General features: G+C 38.4%; 1 protein-coding gene across 1 annotated transcript in view; it reads right to left on the bottom strand.

Annotated features, from left to right (window-relative positions):
- Nucleotides 1–13,339, bottom strand: part of LOC150088154 (uncharacterized) — a 611,850-nt gene that overhangs the window by 123,665 nt on the left and 474,846 nt on the right. Inside the window, exon 44 of the mRNA XM_090369355.1 lies at nucleotides 5,667–5,762. Within this exon, the coding sequence (XP_090225481.1) occupies nucleotides 5,667–5,762 (96 nt within the window). The remainder of the gene's footprint in view (nucleotides 1–5,666; nucleotides 5,763–13,339) is intronic.

Genomic DNA, 13,339 nt, shown 5'->3' with positions numbered 1-13,339 from the left:
TGACTGGAGACTAGGCACCAGCGAGGTGATCTCATAGAGGTGTATAAAGCCTTGAATGGTTTGAGCATGCTCAATGTTGATGGGATTCTTCCTCTTGCCCAGAATAATCACCTGAGAGGGCATAAATTTGCCTTTAGCCAGCGGGTAGTTGGTTGGTGGAACGGACTTCCATCCCTTGTCATGGAAGTTGATAGCCTAAATAAATTTAAGGCTCAGCTGGACAGATATTTCGAACGAATGGAGGAGTGAAGTGGAATTTTTTTTTTTTTTTTTTTTTTTTTTTTTTTTGGCTGATGCTGCATAAGCTTGCTTTCTTGCATCATATGCCTCTGCTAATGCTAAAGCCTATGATAGATATAAGCTGATCAGCAAAGTCACAAAGGTCATCCATTAATTTATATGTATTCCATGCATTTTTCTTCTCTGCCATATGTCTCATTAGTTCATCTGACATCCATTTAGGCCTAAACCTTGAACAATATTTCTTAGTCCTTTGAATGCTTCCCATTTTGAATTTGCTGTTGGTAACATCAGTTGATCCCACTGTATAGAATTTAAATACAGTCTCAGACCATCGTAGTCGCCTTTACGAAAGCAAAAACCCTTCCCTTCCCTTTACCCCTGATGGTAGTTACCCCTTTGAGTAAATCCCATTTCAGCACACTGTGATCACTGCCACCTAGTGGTTCCTTTATCTGCAGATTCTTAATGCATGAAGAATCACTACTGATAATCAGATCGAGAGTATTCCTCCCTGTAGTTGCCTCCCGAACATGCTGATGTAGAAAACAATCATCCAATAAATCCACAAAAGCCTTGCTAATGTGTGAGTGACCAACCTACAAATTCCAGTCATTATCTGGGAAATTAAATTCCCCCAATAAGACTCTCTGATTTATTGACCCACTCTATTTCCCTGTACAGTTTCTTACTATACTCATCAGAGCCATTAGGCCTATAGCACACTCCCACTCTCAATTTTGATCTCCCAATGCTTATGTCACACCAAACTGACTCGACACTGCACTGTCCAGCGATGTCGACTGGCTTCACTTCCTTGGATTTTATGTTTCTTAACTAATAGCATAACCCCTCCTCCCTTCCTATCCTGTCTATCCTTTCTGTACACATTGTACTCCCCAAATTCCAGTTCTGCATTCCTTATATCTGTGTGAAACCATGTCTCTGAAATCCCAAAAATATCTGCCTTTGATGTTTTGAGCAATACCTCAAATTCATCAAATTTATTTACCAAACTCCTAGCATGTATTATATACATGCACCTGTTTCTATTCTTAGCTACCCTAACACAACCCATGTGTTTTTTATTGTACCGCAATGACTCCCAGCAGTCTTTGAAATATCCTGCACCTTGTGTTCCAGGCTGCTGCTCATTCCAATAGAAGCAGTGCAAGAATCACTTTCACCTCTGCCAGTGGCTACTGTTATTCTATTAGTCCTTGTATCCTCTCAAGCTAGCAGTTTTCCGACCCACCTAACACTGCCTCGATAGCATCAGCAAATATTCTTGCACTCTCTCCTGTTAACAAGTACAGGCCAGACTGAAAAAACATTTACCCCTTGAGCCTTGCACAATCTTTCCAGGGCTGAATTGATCAACAAGGCTGTCATCATATACTCCCTCCTATTGTGTCTGGGTAGAATTGCAGACACTTTCAAATTCAACCCTAATTCACGGATTTTTTTCAACAGTGGCCTGTACTTGTTAAGTAATTCTGCCAGTCTCCTACTCTTAATACCATTAGTGCCAACGTGTACAACTATATCACCTTTTGTGCCCTTAAAAGATGATATTCGCTCTAAAACGTCATCAACCTTTGCCCCTGGCAGACATACCCTGGTCCTGTTCCACCTATCCTTTTTACAAAGCATGTTCCCTGTTTCCCTGACAATAGAGTCACCAACAACTACTAGTTCCTGTGGGACCAGCGCATTCTGCCTTGGGGTTGCCGCTGTGTTGCGTGATGACCAAGTGCAAGCTCTGGCATTGATGTGGGCAGCTGAGAGCTTGATGGGCCTGTCAATTTAGATCCTTCGAGGGAATCCACCCTGTCCTTCAAGCTCTCTACTATAGGCCCATTAGGCCCATAACAATGCTGAGTTGTTGCCTGATTTCCTTACACTCCTTACATTGTGCACACACAAAAACATACCCCATGGCAATATCCTGTCCTGTACTCAATTGCTCCAGAAACATCATGCAAGCAGTGCATTTTAAAAGGCTGTGACTCAGAGGGCAACTGTCCCCCTCAGTTCTCCCCTGAGCCACAGCACTCCCATTAGCTTGAGCCTTGTGCTTTGCTGCTCTGGTCTGAGTCATTTCGATTCGATTTAATTTGATTTCGATTTAATTTGAATAAAATTTCAGTTTCGGTGCAAAATTATAACCCTAAACTTGTATCCCAACACAGTTATAACACTATATATATTTTTCAGTATTGAGTATTATCTACAAGTTCTGTTCCTATAACTTCCGTATCAAGTTATGTATTAATTAGTTATGTTACGTTACGTTTGTAATCTAAGTCGTTATATCTATTTAGTTAAAAGTATAATTTAATTGACGGTGAAGTTTAACAAGATTAATAGATTTTACTGATTGATTGACTATATTATATTATATACTATACTACTAAGCTTACGCTATCTAGTTCGGGATATAAGTTGTATCGTATAACAATGGTGGCAAGTTACGAACGGTAAATCTCTGGACACTTAGTATTAATTAACTTCCAAATCTCACTGTTTCAATTCAGAATAAACTAAGGATCCTGACTAGATCTATAAGCTACTTATAGAAAATAATTTGATATAACAATTGGTCAGTAAAGCCGCTAAATATGGCTAAAAAAACTTCTCGTTCGGCGGAGATGTTCGAGGTTTGATAACTCGTGGATTTGATACCCTTACCGATCCTAAGCAATACTTACAAAATCTCTATCTAAGTTAAACTTTAAACTAAGTATCGTAACTAGGAATATAAAGCTACTCTAAAAAAATAGCGTAATAGGCCATTTAAGCTAATAAAACAGAAAAAACGTCTCTATTCCAGGAGCAGTAAAAAACTTTGCCTGCAAAAATATGGTTCAACCGTTGATGATCCTATTCAGTTGGCTAACAAACGGAGTATTTTGAATCTAAATTTGCACATGAGGAGTTATTCAGAGAGGGGTAAATTAAGAGGGGTGATTCTAGAGGTGAATTAAACCCTGGCAGTGAGCTAGATGATTTTGTAATAACTGAGAGGAAAGTGGAGGAGAAATTGTTGAAGAAAAACATAAGAAAGGCACCCGGGGTGAATGGGCTCTATCCAGTTATATTAAAGGAGGCAGCAAATGAAGTAAACAAACCTTTAGCCATAATTTTAAGAGCTTCCTTGGACTCAGAGGAGGTACCCATGGACTGGAGATGTGCAAATGTGACCCCAATTCACAAAGGAGGATCAAGGCTTACACAAGTAATTATAGACCTGTGAGTTTAACTTCCGTCCCAGGAAAATTAATGGAGGCACTGGTTAAAGAAGCACTGCAGGATCATCTAGATAAGACTTCAGTTATAGCTTGGACACAGCATACTGTTGTTAAGTGGAAGTCTTGTCTGACCAATTTGATTGGATACTATGATGTCGTCACAAAGGAACTGGATGCAGGGAATGACTTTGATATCACATATTTGGATCTTAGAAAGGCTTTTGATACTGTTACACATGGAAGACTGCTGTGCAAATTGCAATACTCCAGCATTGGAGGCAAATAGCTGCTATGGATAAAGGGATGGTTGAGTGGAAGAAGACAGAGGGGTAATCAATGGACACTGCTCTTCGTGGAATAATGGTATTATTAATGTAGTCCCTCAGGGTTTAGTGTTCGGTCCATTGTTTTCTGTATTTATGAATGATATTGATGATGGTATAGCAGGCTTAATGTCCAAGGCTGCAGACAATACAAAGGTTGGCAGGGTTGTTAAGGACACTAATGACAGTACGCTGCTGCAACAGGATCTAGAAAAGTTGAGCAGATGGGCTGAGAGGTGGCAAATGAAGTTTAACATTGACAAATCTAAAGTACTACATATGGGAAGCAGTAACCCCAGAGTAATGTATCAACTCTGTGGTACTACACTGACAGTGGTAGAGAATGAAAAGGACCTGGGGGTAATTGTTCAGGCAGATATGAAGTTTTCTGAACAGTGCAGATGGTCTGCAAGAGTAGCTCATGGTGTCTTGTCAATGATATACAGGAATTTTTCTAGCAGGGATAAGGAGGTGATTATCCCCTTGTATAAAGTCAGGCCCCACTCTGGGTATGGTATACAGGTCTGGAGGCCTTATTTTAAGGATGTTGAGGGTGCCTCCATATCCAGGTGGGCAGGAGCAGCAGTGCGTAGCACACGCTTCTTGATTAGACCGGGGTTTGAGCCCATGATCCACCAGATGCGGAAAGGTCAGGGAATGACCACTGCATATCCCTGGAGCAATATGGTCTTAGTTACTAATGCTCCTAAAACGCCAAATAACAACAACAAGGATGTTGAGAAATTTCAAATGTCCAAAGAAATTTCTATAATTATTTGATAGAAGGATTTTGAGCTGTTGAAATGAGTACAAAGAAGGGCAACAAGATTAATGAATGGAACAAAGGGTTGCTCTTGCAAAGAAAGGCTTAAGTTTTGGAGACTAGGCACCTGTGAGGTGATCTGAGTGAGGTGTATAAAGTCCTGAATGGTTTGAGTATGCTCAATGCTGATGGGATTCTTTCTCTTGCCCAGAATAATCACCTGAGAGGGCATAAATTCAAATTGAGGAAAGACAGTTGTAGGATAGATGTGCAGAAGTTTGCCTTTAGCCAGTGGGTAGTTGATTGGCGGAACACACTTCCATCATTTATTGTGGAAGTTGATAGCCTAAATAAATTTAAGGCTGAGCTGGACAGGTATTTGGAATGAACGGAGGGATGAAATGGGAGCTTTTTTTTTTTTTTTTTTTTTTTTGGCTGATGCTGCATAAGTTTGCTTTCTTGCATCGTATGCCTCTACTAATGCCAATGCTATTTGAGAGAAAAAATATTGCAAAACTGACTGCTTAGCCCAGACCCTCGACTTAAACTTGTAGAGCATATCTGGAATGTAGGATCTGTATAGAATCAGTGTGAATTTTTTTTTTTTCCAATGTGCATTTTTTATAAAGCATTCATCAACTGAACAGTTGATGAATGCTTTAAAAGAAGTAAAAATATTAAATGCCTGCTGACATTAAACTGGTCGATTTAAAAAAAAAAATAAATAAATAAAATATCCACAAGTATTGTAACTACAATTAGTGACATTCATAGTTGAATGATTATTTTGATTACTGATATAATCAAATCAACTAATTAGAATATAATAGATTATGAAAATGCCACAATCAATTTTTGACGATAACCAACAATTTTGATTATCACTCTCAATTATGCCCAGCACTAGCTACAATTAGGTCAAAGCAAATCCACATATGCATTTTCTAAATAACAATTTTCCATAAAAAAAAAATAGTGTCCAAATAAATTTTTTTTTGGAAGAGTACAATTACTTTACTTTTATACATTACATTACAAATACATTACTTTTCAAATTACAAATATTTATTAGGACAAAATTATGCTTACTCAAAAGATGAATCTGAAAACTACATTTTGCAGTGTTTCCGGCTTCGTCTCTTGCTATATATGTCAAATCATGAGTTCCTCTCAGTAGAACTTGTCCTAAGAAAAAATAGTGTATTTGAGAGTTAATACCTAATTTTTAATGCATTCATATGTTCTTAATATTGTTTTAAAAGATAATTTAAAATCATACAAGATACATCATAAAAGATAATTTAAAATCATATATTCTGTAGTCCATTCCTAATGTATTGTCAAAAAAAGTGAAAATTGTACAACCAGGGCTTGAGGTATAAGGTTATTTGGAGAGGCGAGGCAGGTTGGCAGCATTTGTCTTAAGAAGCATTCTATTTTCTTGTCTAATGTGTCAAATTTATTCTGCACAACAATGTAGTGGTTTTGCCACTTGTCACTCATTTGAAGAATTCTGGGTTTGGATGCTCTCAGAAACTGGCGAGGAATTCTTAAGACTCTTCAACTGATGCTACAGTTATGCTATTCTTATTAACAAAAGGGGATTAAGGGATGAAGTGAGTAATTATAGACCTCTAAGCTTGACTTATGTTCAAGGGAAAATAATAATCATTAATTAAAAGAAGTAATGCAGAATTGTCTTGACAGGAATGCAGTTATATAACAACTGCAATGTGGATTTGTTAAGGCAAGATCTCATCCGACCTATCTGATTAACTGTTATGATGTAGCCACAAAGGAACTATATGCAGAAAAAAAATTGTCATCATTGACTTAGATTTTAGTAAAACTTTAGACACCATTCCACATGAAAGCTGTCCAAATTGGAGCAGTGTGGCATTAGGGGCAAGTTACTCCTGTGGATAAAGTGATGGTTTGGTTGAGTTGTAGGAGACAGAGTGTAGTTATTAAGGGACGTTGCTCTTTTTGGACTAATGTTATCATTGGAGTCCCTTAGGGTTCAGTGCTTAGTCCACTATTGTTTGCTATATTTATCGATGAAAGCATATCACGCTTAATGTCTATTTGCTGATGATACAAAGGTTTTTATTTAGTGTAGTTAATAATGAGAATCAGAGTATATTATTTCAAAAGGACCTAGAGATGCAGATGGTGTATCTCTAGGCCTTCTCAGCTTCTCTGCAGACAATTATGCAGATGAGCTGAGAAGCAGAAATTAAAGTTTAACATTGATAAATGCAAGTTACTGTATTTGGGTAGCAGTAAGACTAGAATAACATAACTGTATGGTACCATACTGAGGGTAATGGAGTAAAATAAAGACCTGGACTTAATTGTGCATTTAGACATGAAGTTCGCTGAATATAAGGGGTGCTCTTACGAAGAAAGGCTTAAGTTTTGCAAATTACAGTGTCTGGAGACTAGGCACCAGTGAGGTGATCTGATAAAGCCTTGAATGGTTTGAGCATGCTCAGTGCTGATGGGGTTCTTCCTCTTGCTCAAAATAATCACCTGAGAGGGCATAAATTCAAATTGAGGAAAGACAGATGTAGGATAGACGTGCGGAAAAATTTGCCTTTAGACAGCAGGTGGTTGGTTGGTGGAACAGACTTCCATCCCTTGTCGTGGAAGTTGATAGCCTAAATAAGTTTAAGGCTTAGCTGGACAGGTATTCCGAACGAACAAAGGGGTGAAGTGGAAGTGGTTATTTTTTTTATTTATTTATTATTTTATTTTTTTTTTTGGCTGATGCTGCATAAGCTTGCTTTCTTGCATCAAATGCCTCTGCTAATGCTCATATCACAGACAAGCTGCTTTTAACAATATACAAGAATTTTGCCAACACGGATAAGGAGGCAATGGTTAAGCCAATACTTGATAACATATAGGTCTGGAAGCCTCATTTTATGAAGTAATGGATGGAACTGTTGGAATGGATGCAGAGATTAGTGAAGGGTCAAAAAAGGATATTCTTACAAGAAAGAATGCAGTTCTGCAAATTGCTGCATCTGGAAAGTAGACACCTGCAAGGAAACCAAATTAAAGTGTTTAAGACTTTAAATGGACTGAGGTAAATTAAATGGCTGATAACATTCTTGTTCAATCTTGGATGATACTCATAGTTATAATAAAGAAGGTGGCAAAGGAAGTAAGCAAACCCTTAGCCATAATTATGAGAGCTTTCCTGGACTCAAGGGAGGTAGGTACCCATGGACTGGAGATGTGCAAATGTGAACCCAATCAACAAAGGAGAATCAAAGGGAGACACAGGTAATTACAGACCTATTAGTTTAACTTCTGTTCCAGGGAAATTAATGGAGGCACTGGTTAAAGAAGCATTGCAAGATCATCTAGACAAGACTTCTTATAGCTCGGACACAGCATGGGTTTGTTAAGGGGAAGTCTTGTCTGACTAATAACTTTGATACCATATATTTTGATTTTACAAAAGCCTTTGATATTGTTGCACATGGAAGACTGCTGCACAAATTGGAGCAGTGTGGCATTGGAGGCAAATTGCTGCTATGGATAAAGGAATGGTTGAGTGGGAGAAGACAGAGTGGTAATCAATGGACACTGCTCTTCGTGGACTAACGTTATTAGTGGAGTCTCTCTGGGTCCATTGTTGTTTTCTGTATTTATAAATGATATCGATGATGGTATATCAGGCTTAATGTCCAAGTTTGCAGATGATATGAAGGTTGGCAGGGTTGTTAATGACACTAATGACAGCACACTGCTGCAACAGGATCTAGAAAAGTTGAGCAGATGGGCTGAGAGGTGGCAAATGAAGTTTAACATTGACAAATGTTAAGTACTACATATGGGAAGCAGTAATCCTAGAGTAACGTATCAACTCTGTGGTACCACACTGACAGTGGTAGAGAAGGAAAAGGACCTAGGGGGTAATTGTGCAGGCAGATATGAAGTTTTCTGAGCAGTGCAGACTGTCTGCAAGAGTAACTCATGGTGTCTTGTCAATGATATACAAGAATTTTTCAAGCAGGGATAAGGAGGTGATTATCCCCTTGTATAAGGCAATGGTCAGGCCACATCTTGAGTACTGTATACAGGTCTGGAGGCCTCATTTTAAGAAACATGTAGAGCTGTTGGAACGACTACAGAGAAGGGCAACAAGATTAGTGAATGGAACAAAGGGTTGCTCTTATAAAGAAAGGCTTAAGTTTTGCAAATTACAGTGTCTGGAGACTAGGCACCTGTGAGGGTGATCTGATTGAGGTGTATAAAGTCTTGAATGGTTTGAGCATGCTCAATGCTGATGGGGTTCTTCCTCTTGCTCAGAATAATCAACTGAGAGGGCATAAATTCAAATTGAGGAAAGACTGTTGTAGGATAGATGTGCAGAAGTTTTCCTTTAGCCAGCGGGTGGTTGATTGCTGGAACAAACTTCCATCTGTCGTTGTAGAAGTTGATAGCTTAAATAGATTCAAGGCAGAACTTGACAAACATTTGGAGTGAGTGGATGGGTGAAATAAGGGTTGGTTTTTTTTTGGCTAATGCTATATAAGCTGGCTTTCTTGCATCATGTGCCTTTGCTAATTCTAATGCTAATAAGGGAACATTGTTTTTTTTTTTTAATTGAAAAAGGATAGTTGCTGGATAGATGTGCAAAAATTTGCTTTTGGCTAGAGTAATTGATTGTTGGAACAAATTTCATCTGGTATTATGAAAGTATCTGGTTTAAATAAATTTAGATTAAACAAATTATTAGAGAGAATTGATAGATGATGTGGCTAGTTTTTGCCTCCTTCCTGTTAATAATACTAATAAAAGAGTACAGTAATTGTATTATGCTAAATACTTTCTTTGTAGTTTACTGTGTAGTGCACCACTGAGGACTGCACTAGTAAATGTATCTATAGAAAGTCAAAGGGTAAAGTTAGCAGAATCTGTAGTGAGTTGCTTATGTTAAAAAAAAAAAAAAAAGTTACCTTTTTCTTTCTTCCCACTTGCAGACTAACAAAGAATGGTAGAAATAAACTATTAGTTAACACTAAGAAGATTCAAATGGTGGTACTTTCTGAAATCCAATTCAAAATGTGAAATGCAGAGCTGTATGAAATAACCAACAGTCAATGTGAAGTTTTAACTTTAAGGAAAAGTGAAGAAATACACTTCTCATTGACATTACAGGAAAAAAAAAAAAAAAAAAAAGTTTTTTTTTTTTTTTTTTTATTTCAGGTATGAGATGATTTCCAGCAATTCATTGGAAACTGCATTCCTTGAAATCACCATGTATGCAAAAACCTTTATCTCAGAAATCATTTTACAGAGAAACAAACTTAATAAGGCCAGATTATATTCTGGAAATCAGTCTCTTTTTCTCTCTCTCTCTCTCTTTTTAAACAGAAGTATTTTATTTGGAATCCTAAAGCTAGTGAACACTGTAATGCCTGAAAGAAATATGGCATTACTAAATGATAATGTGCATATTAATGTAATCTAATAAATTACAGTACCATGCAGATCACATTATAGAAAATGTTCTAACAGATTAGTAGATTAAATTTTGCAGAAACAAGCTATTGCTGATTAAGCTAGAGGCACAAAAATAGTTTTTCCCATTATTATAAATTTAAAGCACTAGCAATGGTCCTGGAAAGAGTATTATACAGACAGGATATTATTTTTACAAGGCCTATCTCTAATTTAAAATATGCAGCTACTCTGTACATAGATAAACTGACCCAAGAACACTATATTATAAAACCATCAATATATATACACTATTGAAAGTGATTCAAAAATAGCTGTAAAGGCATTTTCTAGGCTTTTTCTAGGTTCATGCTTGGTTGCAAATTGCATGCTTTTATCCATACAGATGAGTGCATTTTTATGACATTTGTCCATTCTGGCAGGAATTTATCTTTTGATACGATATAATATAATGCTTAATTAACATTAATTTTTGCTTTAACATGTTAAAGTGCTAATTGCAGTGACCCACCAGGGGTTTCTCACCACTAATGGACGCCTCTGTAACCAGGTGGGCAGGAGCAGCAGTGCATAGCACACACTTCTTGATTAGACCTGGGTTCAAGTCCATGACCACCAAATATGGAGGATGTGGAAAGGTCAGGGAATGACCACAGCATATCCCCAGAGCAATATGGCCTTAGTTTCTAATGCTAATAAAAACAAAATAACAACAACACCACCACTAATGTAATAAGTGATGTGACTCCTGGTGCTCATACAATATTATTGCATATTTGATGTCTCTTCCATGACTGTGTCCCTCACAATGCAAAATAACATTCAAAAATTTTCAAAACATTCAAAAAGGAGTGTATCGAAATCAGGCAACAACTCAGCATTGTTATGGGCCTATATGAGAGCTTGAAGAACAGGGTGGATGCCCTCGAAGGAACTAAATTGAGGGGCCCATCAAGCTCTCAGCTGCCCACATCAACGCCAGAGCTTGCACTTGGTCATCACGCAACACAGCGGCAACCCCCAAGGCAGAATGCACTGGTCCCACAGGAACTAGTAGTTGTTGGTGACTATTGTCAGGGAAACGGGGAACATGCTTTGTAAAAAGGATAGGTGGAACAGGACCAGGGTATGTCCGGCAGGGGCAAAGGTTGATGACGTTGTAGAGCGGATATCATCTTTTAAGGGCACAAAAGATGATATAGTTGTACACATTTGCACTAATGATATCAAGAGTAGGAGACCGGCAGGATTACGTAACAAGTACAGGTCACTGTTGAAAAAAAGCCGTGAATTAGGGTTGAACTTGAAAGTGTCTGCAATTCTGCCAGACACGATAGGAGGGAGTATATGATGAGAGCCTTGTCGATCAATTCAGCCCTGTAAAGATTGTGCAAGGCTCAAGGGGTAGAATTTTTTTCAGCCTGGACTGTACTTGTTAACAGGAGAGACTGCTTCTACAGGGATGGGATACACTTAAATAGAAAGAGTGCAAGAATATTTGCTGATGCTATTGAGGCAGTGTTAGGTGAGTCGGAAAACTGCTAGCTTGGGGGGGGGGAAGACAAAGACTAATAGATTAACAGTAGCCACTGGCAGAGGTGAAAGAGATTCTTCCACTGCTTCTATTGGAATGAGCAGAAGCCTGAAAAACAGGATGCAGGATGTTTCAGAGGCTGCTGGGAGTCATTGCGGTACAAATAAACACATGGGTTATGTTAGGGTAGCTAAGAATAGAAACAGGTGCATGTATACTTGCGTGTACACCAATGCTAGGAGTTTAGTAAATGAATTTGAGGTATTGCTCAAAACATCAAAGGCAGATATTGTGGGATTTCAGAGACGTGGTGTCACACAGATATAAGGAATGCAGAACTGGAATTTGGGGAGTACAACGTCTACAGAAAGGATAGACAGGATAGGAAGGGAGGATGGGTTATGCTATTAGTTAAGAAACACATAAAATCCAAGGAAGTGAAGCCAGTCGACATCGCTGGACAGTGCAGTGTCCAGTCAGTCTGGTGTGACACAAACATTGGGAGATCAAAATTGAGAGTAGGAGTGTGCTATAGGCCTAATGACTCTGATGAGTATAATAAGAAATTGTACAGGGAAATAGAGTGGGCCAGTAAATCAGAGAGTCTTATAATGGGGGATTTTACTTTTCCAGATATTGACTGGAATTTGGGGGCTGGTCACTCGCACACTAGCAAGGCTTTTCTGGATTTATTGGATGATTGTTTTCTACATCAGCATGTTCGTGAGGCAACTAGAGGGAGTAATACTCTTGATTTGATTATCAGTAGTGATTCTTCATGCATTAAGAATCTGCAGATAGAGGAACCACTAGGTGGCAGTGATCACTGTGTGCTGAAGTGGGATTTACTCAAAGAGGTAACTACCATTAGGGGTAAAGGAAAGGGTTATTGCTTTCGTAAAGGTGACTACGACGGACTGAGACAGTATTTAAATTCTATACAGTGGGATCAACTGATGATGTTACCAACAGCAAATTCAAAATGGGAAGCATTCAAAGAACTTATCTTGGAAGCTACTAGGCTTTGCATACCAACTAAGAAATATTGTTCAGGGTTTAGGCCTAAATGGATGTGAGATGAACTAATGAGACATATGGCAGAGAAGAAAAATGCATGGGATACATACAAATTAACACGTGACACAGAAGCCTATCATAGATACAAGTTGATCTGTAACCAAGTTACAAAGGAGGTTAGGCAGGCAAAGGCAGATTACGAGAAACCTTTGGCAAGGGATGCAAAGAAAAACAGCAAAGAGTTCTTTACTTATGTAAACTGCAGAAGGAAGGAGATGAATCAGATTGGTCCACTTGATATCGATGGGTCAACTGTTGATGATCCTGCTAGGGAGCTAATAAACAAAATGAATATTTTGCATCGACATTCACACTGAGGAGTTATTCAGCGAGGGAAATGCCACAGGTGTATTCAACTCTGGCAGTAAGCTAGAGAATCTTGTAATAACTGAGAGTAAAGTGGAGGAGAAATTGTTGAAGATAAACACAAGAAAGGCACCTGGGGTGGATGGGATCTATCCAATTATATTAAAGGAGGCAGCAAAGGAAGTAAGCAAACCCTTAGCCATAATTATGAGAGCTTCCTTGGACTCAGGGGAGGTACCCACAGACTGGAGATGTGCAAATGTTACCCCAATTCACAAAGGAGGATCGAAGGCTGACACAAGTAATTATAGAACTGTGAGTTTAACTTCTGTTCCAGGAAAATTAATGGCAGCACTGCAGGATCATC

This window comes from Mastigoproctus giganteus, chromosome 3, assembly GCF_048544385.1.
Source record: "Mastigoproctus giganteus isolate SK-2022 chromosome 3, ASM4854438v1, whole genome shotgun sequence".
Classification (NCBI taxonomy): domain Eukaryota; kingdom Metazoa; phylum Arthropoda; class Arachnida; order Uropygi; family Thelyphonidae; genus Mastigoproctus; species Mastigoproctus giganteus.
This window is presented reverse-complemented; position numbering and strand designations above follow the sequence as displayed.